Source organism: Gymnoscopelus microlampas (assembly GCF_963454915.1).
Source record: "Gymnoscopelus microlampas genome assembly, chromosome: 4".
Lineage (NCBI taxonomy): Eukaryota > Metazoa > Chordata > Actinopteri > Myctophiformes > Myctophidae > Gymnoscopelus > Gymnoscopelus microlampas.
In genome coordinates this window covers 59,141,945-59,157,646 of record NC_139941.1, presented here as the reverse complement: position 1 = coordinate 59,157,646, position 15,702 = coordinate 59,141,945, and the positions used below count along the sequence as shown (strand labels likewise).

At 43.0% G+C, this 15,702-nt stretch overlaps 1 protein-coding gene and 1 long non-coding RNA gene across 3 annotated transcripts in view; one reads left to right on the top strand and one right to left on the bottom strand.

Moving 5' to 3' along the window:
• The first annotated feature begins 856 nt into the window (after positions 1-856).
• On the top strand, positions 857-3,556 carry LOC311043624. Its single transcript, XR_014600620.1, has 2 exons — positions 857-1,427; positions 1,645-3,556. It is a non-coding gene; the product is annotated as an uncharacterized lncRNA (long non-coding RNA).
• A 452-nt stretch (positions 3,557-4,008) lies between these two features.
• The window catches only part of LOC311043797 (myocyte-specific enhancer factor 2C-like), a 17,958-nt gene continuing 6,264 nt past the window's right edge, over positions 4,009-15,702 (bottom strand). For both annotated transcript variants that reach the window (XM_084055160.1, XM_084055159.1), the window contains exons 4-7: positions 11,495-11,676; positions 6,581-6,716; positions 5,943-6,072; positions 4,009-5,264 (exon numbers count right to left, since the gene is read on the bottom strand). In XM_084055160.1, coding sequence (XP_083911286.1) covers positions 4,841-5,264; positions 5,943-6,072; positions 6,581-6,716; positions 11,495-11,676 — 872 coding nt within the window. In that variant the 3' untranslated portion in view covers positions 4,009-4,840. The remainder of the gene's footprint in view (positions 5,265-5,942; positions 6,073-6,580; positions 6,717-11,494; positions 11,677-15,702) is intronic.

Here is a 15,702-nt window from a genome sequence, read left to right as displayed (position 1 = left end):
GGTGAAGTCTTTCTGGATTGTCACGATCCGGTCGCCTGATGACGCGGATGACGCGCCTGGTGGCGTAGGGCTACTTCTGCTACCGACCGGATCATAGACCCCAAAAGATTTGCTTCCCAGGCTAAGTCTGTAGAGAATGTGTGAAGAGTGGAAAGTAGACTGACTAAGTCATCAAATGGCAGGTGTGGGGAATTGGACAGGTGTGGGGGATTTGAAAAATCAAGCTTAGGCTGGGGTTGCCATGGCAATCAATTGTGTCATTTGGGCCACGGGGCCAGAGTCTTTTCTGGAGGTTCTGAACAACCGTCTAACCGACCGACTGGACACCGGGCTCTGCTCTCTCTCTCGGGAGCTCACACAGACTCATCAGGGTAACTATAATAAAGGAAAGGACAATGAGCTCACACAGACTCATCAGGGTAACTATAATAAAGGAAAGGACACAATGAGCTCACACAGACTCATCAGGGTAACTATAATAAAGGAAAGGACACAATGAGCTCACACAGACTCATCAGGGTAACTATAATAAAGGAAAGGACAATGAGCTCACACAGACTCATCAGGGTAACTATAATAAAGGAAAGGACAATGAGCTCACACAGACTCATCAGGGTAACTATAATAAAGGAAAGGACACAATGAGCTCACACAGACTCATCAGGGTAACTATAATAAAGGAAAGGACACAATGAGCTCACACAGACTCATCAGGGTAACTATAATAAAGGATAGGACACAATGAGCTCACACAGACTCATCAGGGTAACTATAATAAAGGAAAGGACACAATGAGCTCACACAGACTCATCAGGGTAACTATAATAAAGGAAAGGACACAATGAGCTCACACAGACTCACGTCAGGGTAACTAAGAAAGCTGAAACTTTACTGAAATCTGCAAAATACAAATAACATTTCATCCTCCCTCCAGCGGGGGGAGTGTGTTTTTTTTTATGGTTTTCATAACATTTTTAATGATTCCCTCCAGAGGAGTTTCATGTTTTCATGTGTTCATGTGTTCACTACATAATAACATAATAACAGCTGAATGAATGAATGAAGTCCCTTGAGTTCCACAGATGTTTGTTTTGCGTTCTTTTAATTTAATGACATCTTTTATCCTCAAGTGGGCGACAAAGGCCAGCTTATGCCGCTGAAAACCGTGCTCTTGCGTTCCAAAAACAACAAACAAACAAAAACAAACAAACAAACAAATAAACCAACAAAATAATCATTTGAACTCCGGAACCCTCTTCCCCATTCTTTCAGTTTTATACAAAGCTACGTTTTGATAATACTGTTTTTAAGGTTTTTGTTTTTAAAAAGATATTACTCTTTTTGTCGTGTAAGATTTCTGGAAGGGTTTCTATTTCTGTCCCGAACATCAGCTGAGGTCTGTCAGATCTACTGTAGGTTTAATAGAGGTCTGTCAGATCTACTGTAGGTTTAATAGAGGTCTGTCAGATCTACTGTAGGTTTAATAGAGGTCTGTCAGATCTACTGTAGGTTTAATAGAGGTCTGTCAGATCTACTGTAGGTTTAATAGAGGTCTGTCAGATCTACTGTAGGTTTAATAGAGGTCTGTCAGATCTACTGTAGGTTAAATAGAGGTCTGTCAGATCTACTGTAGGTTTAATAGAGACGCCTCTGTTCTCCTCTGGGTTGAACAGCCCACAGGGTTCCTCTATGATCGCGTTATATAAGAACTGTGTTCCAAAAATAAACAAATCAATCTAGCTGGCGATTCAGTCAGGTATGCATGTGACCAATCAGATTCAACCTTCTCAACGAGTTGGTTTACAACCAATCAGATCCAACCTTCTCAACGAGTTAAAACCTCATTTATAATTGGGCAATTCTAGGGTCTTTAGTATCACTTCATTGTTTTAACAAGTTAACGTTGTTCAATGTGTACCAAAACCCAAAGTATTCAAACTCATTTCCAAAACCAAACAGTATGCAAAGTAAGCAAAATAATGTTGTTGCATTTTTGCCTCATTTCAACACACTGAATGACATGATGTTCAAACATTACTGTACATTTGAGCAAAATTATTTTATTGTGTTTTTTTTTTCTTTGTTTGTTTCAATGCTTGTTGCAAATAACCATAAAATGAAGGTGAAAATAAAATAAACGTTGAAGTTGTTACAGAAATGCCACCGGCTTTGGTTTTCCTTCACAAACACATACATACATACATATATACAGTACATACAACATGTATGTACATACATACATACATACATACATACATACATACATACATACATATACATACTGTACATATGTACTACTAGGCTATGTGATAGTTGCTGTTTTTTGTAACGTCAATCATCTGTATGTACTGAATGAAAACAATAATAATAATAAAAAAAACAATAAAAGCATAAATCAGATGTGTTTGGAGGCTCTGCCCCGTCACTCTGACTAAACACACTGTTTACAGTAAGTACAGGAACACAATGAGAACTGCATGACATTATGCACATAGATAGATAGAGAGAGCTACCATTAACACTATGTAACAGAGAGAGAGAGAGAGAGAGAGAGAGAGAGAGAGAGAGAGAGAGAGAGAGAGAGAGAGAGAGAGAGAGAGAGAGAGAGAGAGAGAGAATGTGGCTAGTCTCCAACATCAGCAAAATCAGAAAAAAATAATCAAACTCAAGCCATTTATCTGAAAATAAACATTGTGCTTCTCCATATAGACCCAGCGGGACCAGTTCCGACCGGTTGTGACCAGTTCAGACCGGTTGTGACCGGTTCAGACCGGTTGTGACCGGTTCAGACTAGTTCAGACCGGTTGAGACCGGTTCACTTTCTTTGTCCTTCGCTGTTTGTTGTTGTTTTTTCTTTTTTTTCTTTTTTTCCCATGTCAGTGACTTTTAGTGAAAGAACATCAGCTCTGAAGACTGGACCTGATGCACACTGTGTGTGTGTGTGTGTGTGTGTGTGTGTGTGTGTGTGTGTGTGTGTGTGTGTGTGTGTGTGTGTGTGTGTGCGTGCGTGCGTGCGTGCGTGCGTGCGTGCGTGCGTGCGTGCGTGCGTGCGTGTGTGTGTGTGAAGAGGCTGAATTATAGAAACAATTTGAAACAGTCCAAATTAAAGGGGCGATAACTTTATGCTGGGGGAGGTGTCAATGACATCATAGGTGTGACATCATCCATCTGCATGATGACATAATCAGGTCCAGCCTCCAGACAGGTCACATGGGTTCAGACATGATGTGCAGCCCGCACACAAGGAAAAAAACAAAACAAATATTATATATATTTATATATTAGAAAGCTATACACAAGCATGTTAATTTCACAGATTTTTTTTTAAAAGATTCTTAATATTACCATTATTATAATATAATTAGAAATACACGTTTAAAAACAAACCTCTACAAAGAGTTAAAACAGTTCGGCAAAAGCATCGTATCCCAGTCTGGCTTTTCATGGCTTAGGGCGTGGCCGTGGGTGTGGCCTAGGCCAGCCCTGTCAATTAATTCCAACTATCCACCAACCTCCTATTAGCAAAGCTATCAAAAAACACATTCTGGCTTAAAAACTACAAAAAGCCACAAAAATGCTTTGCATTGTAATTCCTTTCATATGAAAATATAAGCAAGTGTATCGTACAATTGTTTTTTATTTGTTGTTTTTTTGTCTTTTTTAAAATGTTTATTAATACTGATTTTTTTAATAATAATAATAATAATAATAATAATACGAGACCCAAGGGTGTTCTCTTTTGCTTGTCTCCGTTACGCTAGCGTACGTGTAGCTCTTACGTCACAGGCCGGTGTTCCCCTCAAGGTGGCGTTAGAGAAACGCTAACCCGCCTCAAAAGGGATCCCGCCCGCTCTGACCTGTACAATCCTTCAAATGTTGCATAATTAATTAAGCTTCTCGTTTTGTAGAGTAAATAAATCTCGTTAAATGTTCTGGCAACGTTTTTTACCCCTGCGCTCCCCCCTCCCACCGACACCCGCCACCCCCACCCTAAACCCCGCCCCCTTATTTACATAAATACGTTGAACCTGCCAACTTGACATCAATCTAAGGTTTCATTAATTAAGTAACTCATTAACACTGCAGAGTAAAGTAGATTGTACATCAGTATGTATGTTTGAACAACTCAAGTGCTAGACACACACACACACACACGCACACGCACACGCACACGCACGCACGCACACACACACACACACACACACACACACACACACACACACACGCACACGCACACGCACGCACACACACATGCGCTCGTGTTTCTTTTTTAAATATATATCTCTAGTCACTGGTATATCGCTGAGGCAAATTGTAAGTACTTTATTTTTTTGTTTTGTTGTTTTCTTTTTACTTTAGGAAACGTTGAGTACCTGACTTTGTATTTATTTGATATGCATATAATTATGTACACATACACACACGTGTAAAGATATATGCATACGTGATTCTTTTCTTTCTTTTTTTTTAAATCACACACAACACAACTTTATGCATAGTTCCCCCAACGACAGAAAGAAAATAAAGATACGCCCCCTGACCCTAACCACCCCCCTCCCCCCCTCCCACACACACACACACATGGTAACACCCAAACTGCTTTACAGAACTTCAATATGTAGAGCGCACACACGTGCACTCTACATGCGTGTGCGTGCACACGCACGTGTGTGCGCTCTACATGTGTGTGCACGCACACGCTCGGCAAAACGAAAGAAACATTTAAGGAAAGAAAGGCGGGTTATGTGGGGGGGAGGGGGATGAGGAAGAGGTTGAGGTGGGCGTGGTGGTGGGCGTGGCATCAGGGGGCGGGCCGTGGTGGTGGTGTGGGCGTGGCTTATCATGTGGCCCAGCCCTCTGACAGGCGCACCCGTTTGATGGACGGGCTGTGGCGCTCGTCCAGGGAGGAGGCGGGGCCTCGTCCCAGCAGGGCGGAGTGGAAGTCTCCGCCTCCTCCTCCGCGGTGATGATGCGTCTGGTGGGCGGAGTCGTCGCGGTCGCTGCCCTCGTGGGAGGAGCTACAGCTGCTCAGACTGTCCACCGGGGAGCGCCCCGAGTCCTGGCCGCGCCCCCCTCCGCCGGACCCGTGCTGCTGCTGCTGCTGATTGGACTGCTGCTGGGCCACGCCCCCGTAGGCCCCGAGCCCCGGCGTGCCCCCGCCCCCGCTGCCGGAGCGGTCTCTGGGGGGTGAGACGGGTTCTGACTTGATGTGCATCTGACCCGAACCCACAGACAGGTTAGAGGTCTGGCAGAGATGACTGTTTCTATTGGAGAGAGAGAGACAGGTGGTTAACTGTCTGTCTCTGCAGGAGAGAGAGAGACAGGTGGTTAACTGTTTGTCTCTACAGGAGAGAGAGACAGACAGGTGGTTAACTGTCTGTCTCTACAGGAGAGAGAGACAGACAGGTGGTTAACTGTCTGTCTCTACAGGAGAGAGAGACAGACAGGTGGTTAACTGAACCAGGGGGTTCCCAGCTAAATGTGTTAAAATTGCAATACAATCATTTCAACCACTGTAAGCATATTGTATAGTTTGACTATTCAAAGATAGCAGATATAGCGTGGCTCATAGCGTGGCTCATAGCGTGGCTCATAGCGTGGCTCATAGCTTGGCTCATAGCGTGGCTCATAGCGTGGCTCATAGCTTGGCTCATAGCGTGGCTCATAGCGTGGCCCCCAAGTGCTGTGCTATGAGCTTGTAAAATCACTGGCACAAAATATCTTTGAGATGGGGGATCCGCAGCCAAATACGTATCATTTTGGGGGTCCTTGACATGAAAAAGTTTGAGAACCACTGGTCTATGACATCACATAACGTCTATGACATCACATACCCCAGCTTGTATGTGTTGCTGCATGTTGTGCAGGTGCTGCCGCTGCCAGCCACTTATAGAACCTCACACATGTCTATGACATCACATATGGTCTATGACATCACATACCCCAGCTGTCCTATGTGTTGCTGCATGTTGTGGAGATGCTGCTGCTGCCATCCACTCATAGAACCCAGATGGAGAGAAGAGCTGTTGAACCCTGAGAGCGAAGACAGGTCTGCACTGTTCAGGGAATACTCTGGAAATACACAGATAAAACACTGTTCAGAGAATACTCTGGAAACACACAGATAAAACACTGTTCAGAGAATACTCTGGAATTGCAGATCTACTATCCTACTATAATTCTAGTAACCTCTGTCTGTAGTGGTGAGTGTAGTGGTGTCACTACCCGGTTCTCCTCAGTGGCTGGAGCAATTGCTCTGATTTTGCACACAGCCATTGACCATTACCATCTGAACTTAACTGTGAAGTCCGTTTTTCAATTTAATCAAATTTCAGCTTCTTATTAGCGTTTATGTGTCAAACAATGTCGCCTCCCGGGTTGCCAGATCATGTGCGCATATCCCCCCACGGATGCGTCGACCGGGTATGGTCTAGTTTATTTAAATTTCGGAGAATAGAAATAGATAGAAGTAAATAGTGTGTGTGTGTGTGTGTGTGTGTGTGTGTGTGTGTGTGTGTGTGTGTGTGTGTGTGTGTGTGTGTGTGTGTGTGTGTGTGTGTGTGTGTGTGTGTGTACGTACCGGTACCGTAGGACGTGGAGATGGCAGACGGGTAGCCCCCGCCGCCCATGCCCTGGCCTGGCAGAGTGGGCGTGGCTACAGACACCACGGGCGTGGCCAATGACTGGGCAGACTGGGAGTTATTTATTCTCTGATTCTGTAGGAGAGAGAGAGAGATTACATTACATTACATTACATTACATTAGACTAGATTAGATTACATTAGATTACATTAGATTACATTAGATTACATTAGATTAGATTAGATTACATTACATTAGATTACATTAGATTAAGTACTTCCATTCTATAAAGGTATGTATGCCCATTACCACAGTAACACAATGACTGTGATGTCACCATCATGGAGTTATGACATCATGTGATGTCATCTCCAGGGTTAATTAACAGCCAATCATCTACCACCGCATCTCCCTGGCAACCACTACGGTCTCCATGACAACGCTGTGTGTGTGTGTGTGTGTGTGTGTGTGTGTGTGTGTGTGTGTGTGTGTGTGTGTGTGTGTGTGTGTGTGTGTGTGTGTGTGTGTGTGTGTGTGTGTGTGTGTGTGTGTGTGTGTGTGTGTGTGTGTGTGTGTGTGTGTGTGTGTGTGTGTGTGAGAGGAGAGGAGAGGAGAGGAGAGTATGAGCTAGAAACGAGGCCAGGCTGCATTTAGCCTGACCCGCCACTGGGTGTCACTGTGCACCTTCACAAAATGTCCTGTGAGGCGACAGAGGGCTTCACTCTGCAACACTTTGTTATTCATATTATAAATATGAAATATAACATATATAATAGGGCTTCTTCTGAGAAACAAACACTCAAACTCACCATATGTTCAACTTATGGCTTTATTCTAATCTAATTACACAATTAATCATTTTAATTTATTTTAATACATTGTACTATCAGGTCAGTTAAAAAAAATAAGTAAAATATTATCATCAGATACTTGAATGTGTCCTTATATTAAAATCACTTTACCCAAATACATTATATTTTATATTATTATTATTAAATACATTATATTATATTATATTATATTATTATTATTATTATTATTATTATTATTATTATTATTATTATTATTATTATTATTATTATTATTATTATTGAATACATTATATTATCACCTACGGGTCCATTTGGTTTCATTTTACGCTCTCAAGAGTTAAATTATTGTTAAACATCTGCATTACTACAAGAAGTCTGCACAATAAGATAATGTAGAAGAATTGTTATTTTGATCAACGTTTGCCTCTTATTATCTCTCCAATGGAACCAACATCAGTACAGCATCTCATCCAACCATAAGACAATAATTCTATTCTAAGTCTTGGGTCAAACGGTGGTTCTGTAATAAGTAATGGACTTTGAAAAAAAAACACATTGTTAAATAAAGCAAGAAACTGCACACACTATATCCTTTGTCTTTTTCAGTCACGTTCCGTAACAATGTGACTCAAACATGACTATATCACTGTGTGGATATGAGTCTGGTGCTTCTATGAGGACGTGTTTTCCCCAGTATTCCCAGATCAAAACAATGGCTCTGGTTAGACCTACAAGACCTACAACCAATACAAACGTCACCCCAGACTTGGGGAGCAGGAGAGGGATTGAGAACAGAGCGGTGCCAGACCCAGAGGGCAGATTGGTCTGCTCCCAGGCTAACTCAAACCAATTAGTTTTTATAACAAATGATGACTATTTAAATAGAAATAACACTGTCTGTCAGTTATGTAAAATAAGAGATTTAAATAGTTTAAATAGGATTAAATCTGACTTAGGCCAACAAATAAATAAAAAAAATGGCCTAAATCAGTAAATAATTCTCACATGGTTTTGTGACTTAGGCCAAATTATGGCCTATTTTGGCCTAAGTCACCCTAGTTAGGCCATTACACTAAAAGGGGAGTGAACAGCATGATCCTTTTCAATTAGGAGATGGGCCATTTTACCAGAGGTGGTCAGTGTCATGAGGAGCTGACTTAGGCAAAAATATATTTTTCCTCATAAAATGACTTAGGCCATTAGTTTAACAAGGCGACGATGTGAGAAATGTAGACGGACCACTGGTGTAGTGTGGACTCTAATGTTGACCGGGCAGGATCTGTCCCTTGCGGGACACAATTTTTTTTTAACATTTAAAAAAAAAAAGTAATTAATTAATTAAACGACCATAAAGCAACATTAATAACACACTCTACCATCCTTCAGTGGTGGAAAACTTACTCAAATGTTTTACTTAAGTAAAAAAGTATCAATACTGCAGGATCCATTCTCTTTTGGACTCCTTCTTAGGACATGATCTGACAATAGCCTATGCCTCCTACAGACTACGGTACTTAACAGATCTGACAATAGCCTATGCCTCCTACAGACTACGGTACTTAACAGATCTGACAATAGCCTATGCCTCCTACAGACTACGGTACTTAACAGATCTGACAATAGCCTAAGCCTCCCACAGACTACGGTACTTAACAGATCTGACAATAGCCTATGCCTCCTACAGACTACGGTACTTAACAGATCTGACAATAGCCTAAGCCTCCTACAGACTACGGTACATAACAGATCTGACAATAGCCTAAGCCTCCTACAGACTACGGTACATAACAGATCTGACAATAGCCTAAGCCTCCTACAGACTACGGTACATAACAGATCTGACAATAGCCTAAGCCTCCTACAGACTACGGTACTTAACAGATCTGACAATAGCCTATGCCTCCTACAGACTACGGTACATAACAGATCTGACAATAGCCTATGCCTCCTACAGACTACGGTACATAACAGATCTGACAATAGCCTATGCCTCCTACAGACTACGGTACTTAACAGATCTGACAATAGCCTAAGCCTCCTACAGACTACGGTACTTAACAGATCTGACAATAGCCTATGCCTCCTACAGACTACGGTACATAACAGGTTACACTTGGACCATTGTTATGCAGGAGACGGTAGCTTTAGCTTTGTAAAAGGTGTGAATGGGGCAGCCAATGTATCACTGCGGTAACGTATCTATTGTTGTTGGAGCAGAATTATTTTTTCTGGTGAATCTTGCCCTGCAGTTTGAGCAGCTAGACAGGGCAGTCCGGGTCTTTACTGACCAGGCCATGGCCTCAGTGGCCTCCATGACGCTACGCCTCTGAGACGGACGTTCACATGAACGTCTTAATGAGTGAGCACCTGGTCTGGAACTAATTAGTAGGTTTGGTATCGTTAGGAGCTCTACGTTTGAGTGACAGTCCAACTCACCAATAGCAGGTCAACATCCTCAGACTGACGGCATTGAAAAAAGAAGGAGGCGACAAGTTCAAATGAGGGGCTGTGATTGGACGCTGACTAGCTGAGAATTAATAAGCTTCTAGAAGGTTGAAGCTACTGACTAGAGGAAGCTGTGGACTGTCACTATGACAACTAACTAACCACACGCACGCACGCACGCACGCACGCGCACACACACACACACACACACACACACACACACACACACACACACACACACACACACACACACACACACACACACACACACACACACACACACACACACACACACACACACACACACACACACACACACACACGGAATAGTAGGCAACTCTTCAGTCTGGGCACTACAGTGTTAAATTGGCTATTTTTATTCTCCGAAATGTAAATAAATGTTTATGCTGGTAAAACGGTGTGAAGTTAATATAAAGTACACATGATTTGAACATGATTTGAACATCTGTCATTTAAGGCCTAATGTTGCTACAAAGCCATGCAGTGATTATGGCGTAAAGGAGTTGATAATGATGTGCCGTGGCGTGTTCAAATCATATACTTTATCATCAACGACTAAAACCCACTAAATACACTGACTATTTCATTGAAACTTAGACTAGAATGTCAGGGAGGGACTAAGTGGGGAAGAGATCCAGTAGAATTTTCAGCTTGGCTTCGAGTGAAGGTTGCGCTCCAAAAATAGCAGATCTACACAAGCTTAGTATAGTATAAACCCTGTTCCTCCCTGACATTTTAGTCTAGTTTTTATTTGTTGACAAAATTATCAATTATATTTAGTCATAGTTTCTGTCATAGATTAGTTTTTATTGTCAGTGAAAAAAAGGTTCAGTATAGTTTTAGTCGACAAAATCAACACTGGTTTGGACACTTTGTGACACTTTGTGACACTTTGTGACAAAGAGAGAGAAACAAGAAAGGATCTACTCCTAGTAATACGTTATGTACCATGTTTGGCATGGTGTTGTAGAGGAAAAAGAAGGGACTAAGTACGTACAATGTTTGGCATGGTGTTCTAGAGGAAAAAGAAGGGACTAAGTACGTACGATGTTTGGCATGGTGTTCTAGAGGAAAAAGAAGGGACTAAGTACGTACGATGTTTGGCATGGTGTTCTAGAGGAAAAAGAAGGGACTAAGTACGTACGATGTTTGGCATGGTGTTCTAGAGGAAAAAGAAGGGACTAAGTACGTACCATGTTTGGCATGGTGTTCTAGAGGAAAAAGAAGGGACTAAGTACGTACGATGTTTGGCATGGTGTTCTAGAGGAAAAAGAAGGGACTAAGTACGTACCATGTTTGGCATGGTGTTGTAGAGGAAAAAGAAGGGACTAAGTACGTACCATGTTTGGCATGGTGTTGTAGAGGAAAAAGAAGGGACTAAGTACGTACCATGTTTGGCATGGTGTTGTAGAGGAAAAAGAAGGGACTAAGTACGTACAATGTTTGGCATGGTGTTGTAGAGGAAAAAGAAGGGACTAAGTACGTACAATGTTTGGCATGGTGTTCTAGAGGAGAAAGAAGGGACTAAGTACGTACAATGTTTGGCATGGTGTTCTAGAGGAAAAAGAAGGGACTAAGTACGTACGATGTTTGGCATGGTGTTGTAGAGGAAAAAGAAGGGACTAAGTACGTACGATGTTTGGCATGGTGTTCTTCACTCCGGGGGGGATCAGCACACGGAGGTCTGGCTTCCTGTTGTTCATTCCCAGGTTGATGGGCGGGGGGCTCTTAGCCCCGCCCATGTTCCCGCCCTGCTTCATCCCACCTGGAGACACCAGCAGGCCGGGCGAGTTACGGTGGTTCCCATAACCATTACCTATAGGAGAGAGAGAGAGAGAGAGAGAGAGAGAGAGAGAGAGAGAGAGAGAGAGAGAGAGAGAGAGAGAGAGAGAGAGAGAGAGAGAGAGAGAGAGAGAGAGAGAGAGAGAGAGAGAGAGAGAGAGAGAGAGAGAGAGAGAGAGAGAGAGAGAGAGAGAGAGAGAGAGAGAGAGAGAATTATTAAGGTCAAATTTGGATTCATAGGAAAGGCTTTTGCTTTGGCATGTGTGCCTCTTAGCAGGAAGTATGATCACATCTCCATCATGTGTCTCTTAACACTCTGACCACCGGGCCTGTAGCCTACGGGCCGATAAATCCAACCGTAAAGCACCGATCCCGTAGCCTACGGGCTGTGGTGCTTTTTCCTTTTTTTCGAAAAAAAAAAAACTTTTTTCGTTGTAACCACCGGAAACAGAATTATTCGGAATCCGGTTTTGCCCTCGTTCTAATGACGAAACTGAAACCCTATTTTCTCCTTGTAGTTTTTTCTCCTCGGTGATCACTGTTTAACATAAACCGTTCTAAGTCTAACTACAACATGGATGCCCCGTTTGACACGTGGTCTTCACTGCTCGAACCAGGCAGATGTCCGCGATGTAAACAAACAGTGCACATCTCAATCTTACGGATTTTAACAAGGTCTATGGCGACGTGAAAAAAACAAAAAACAACAATAAAACGTTGGCACTGGTGAGTACATTATGAGATTAACCTCTGGCGGTCAATGTGTTAACAGGAAGTATGATCACATCTCCATCATGTGTCTCTTAACATGAAGTATGATCACATCTCCCCGATCCTTGCCTCCCTACACTGTCTCCCTGTTCGCTACAGGATTCAGTTTAAGACTTTAATGTTTGTCTTTACGTCTTTAAATGGGCTGGCACCATTATACTTATCAGAGCTTCTACCTCCCAATAACTCTACGAGGGTCTTAAGGTCTACTGACTGACCAGTCACTCCTTAAGGTCTACTGACTGACCAGTCACTCCTTAAGGTCTACTGACTGACCAGTCACTCCTTAAGGTCTACTAACTGACCAGTCAATCCTTAAGGTCTACTGACTGACCAGTCACTCCTTAAGGTCTACTAACTGACCAGTCAATCCTTAAGGTCTACTAACTGACCAGTCACTCCTTAAGGTCTACTGACTGACCAGTCACTCCTTAAGGTCTACTGACTGACCAGTCACTCCTTAAGGTCTACTAACTGACCAGTCACTCCTTAAGGTCTACTGACTGACCAGTCACTCCTTAAGGTCTCAGCAGCGGAGATGAAGACCCGGGGAGATAGATCATTTTCCTCCATAGCGCCACACTGTGGAACGAGCTTCCACCCCATGTTAGAGCGTCTCAAACCCTTCCTGTGTTTAAATCACGTTTAAAACTCACTTGTTCTCCTTGGCGTTTGAAAGATCAGATTGAGAAGCTGCTGTTCTCACCAGGCATTGTGTCTACATGTTGTCCTGTTTATTGTGTGTTGTTTTGTTCTTGTTTATTTTAGTATTTATTTTGTTACTGAGTGTTACAGCACTTTGGTTCAACGCTGTTGTTTTAAATGTGCTTTATATAAATAAACCTGACCTCTAAATGTCTAATCCTAATCCTAACATGAATATTTTAAACTGTAAACCTACTGTAACTCAAACAATCTGTTTTAATCATTAAACGACCATTTATCTTCTTCTTTATGTGAGGAAGCAGGAGAACGGTTCCTCACAACGTCTATTTCCCAAATTATACTGTACTTCATCACACACACACACACACACACACACACACACACACACACACACACACACACACACACACACACACACACACACATACACACACACACACACACACACACACACACACACACACACACACACACACACACACACACACACACACACACACACACACACACACACACACAGACAATGTCCTGTTGTGGTCTAACAGACAGTGTTCCATCCTCACATCCGTGCGCACACACACACACGCACACTCTTCCGGTTGCGGTTTGGGCCTAACGTGCGCTCCTCAACGTGCGCTCCTCAACGTGCACAGCTGTGCAACCAGTGTTGTGTGAGCGGTTGACTGTTACGTGGGGGGGGGGGGGGGGGGTGCTTAAGATGAGGGGTTGAGGTAAGTTAATATGAACACGGTAGATAAGATCCTTACTGCCCCTATACACACACACACACACACACACACACACACACACACTCACACACACACACACACACACACACACACACAGTCACACTCACACTCACACACACTCGTCTTTGGATGAGATTTGGGGGGAGTGTTGAACGGAATTTTTTAGTGTCCATGTGACTGTGTGTGTGTGTGTGTGTGTGTGTGTGTGTGTGTGTGTGTGTGTGTGTGTGTGTGTGTGTGTGTGTGTGTGTGTGTGTGTGTGTGTGTGTGTGTGTGTGTGTGTGTGTGTGTGTTAATAACAGCTTCTGTGTTCCACCAGTTCAGAAACACAAAGGCATCTTTTGAAGACACGCGCGTGTGTGCGCGCGTGTGTGTGTGTGTGTGTGTGTGTGTGTGTGGGCAGACAGGGGAACCGGGCACTGACCCCAGTGTGGGCCCCCCCCCGCGTAGGGCCCATAGGGGTCTCCCAGCTGTGACCCCATGTTGTCATGCTCAGTCTGTACAGTGTCTGGAAACATTAACCCTTTGGGGACATAGAGCCACGCCCCCACCCATTCATTTCAATGAGTGGCTCACACGTGCGTCGTCCCAAGGCCTGCACCACTTGTGCGAGGATGCGCTGTGATTGGCCAGTGGCCACGTTGAGCGGCAGTTGGGGCAAAAGTTCACCCAAAACATGATTTAGGGTTCTGTGCCGTCTGAGTCAAGTTTACTTGAGACTGCACGCCTCCGTCGCGGTCAAATACTAAATAATGGTCCCCAGTTAGATTGTGTAGATACATGTTTAGCTAGTAGATACATGTTTAGCTAGTAGATACATGTTTAGCTAGTAGATACATGTTTAGCTAGTAGATACATGTTTAGCTAGTGGATACGTGTTTAGCTAGTAGATACATGTTTAGCTAGTAGATACGTGTTTAGCTAGTAGATACATGTTTAGCTAGTAGTTACGATTATGCATGCACGTCATGGTATCACAACACATCCAAGGCCTTAAAAACAAGGCTCCAAACATCCCAAACAAACTTGTAAGGCTACTTCTTGGCCTCAATCACAAAACCCATCTAACCCCTGCTCATGTTGATAGGATTGGATGGCTTAGGGTTGAGGACAGAGTACAGCAACTTGCTATGGGCCTGGTCTTCAAGATACACCACAACATTGGGATCCCCCTGTAATTGTCAAAATACTTCCAAAATGTTAATGATGTCCATGATCACAATACCAGAGGCAGCTCCACAAACCTTGTCCAACCCTTTTTTGGCTCAACAAAGGGAAGTAACTCGTTCCCATGCTATTCATCAAAAATGTGGAATGCCCTACCAAAAGGAGTAAAGGAGTGTAAAACCCTACTCTCTTTCAAAACTGCAAGATACACCTTCAGGAGGCTGCAATTGAAAAATGGCCCCTGTCCAAGTCCTAACCTACCCCATGTCCTAACCTAACCTACCCCCCTACCCCCCCTCTCTTTCTTCTCTTGTACATATTTCTCACCCTTCATACCAGTAACCTGTAAACTGATTGTATGACATTCTGTATAGTAGTGTGTATATCTGTCTGTCTCTTATATGTCATCATGATTTGTGTGCATGGGGAACTCATTTGAAACAAGCTCACTGCTTTAATGAGTCTTCCAGTTTAGTAGACCTTGTATTGTGAATTTGTACTTCCTTGTACTGTTGTTCTCTTACTAAATAAAGTACATCAATCAATCAATCAGCTACATGTTTAGCTAGTAGCTACATGTTTAGCTAGTAGATACATGTTTAGCTAGTAAATACATGTTTAGCTAGTAGCTACATGTTTAGCTAGATACATGTTTAGCTAGTAGATACATGTTTAGGTAGTAGATACATGTTTAGCTAGTAGATACA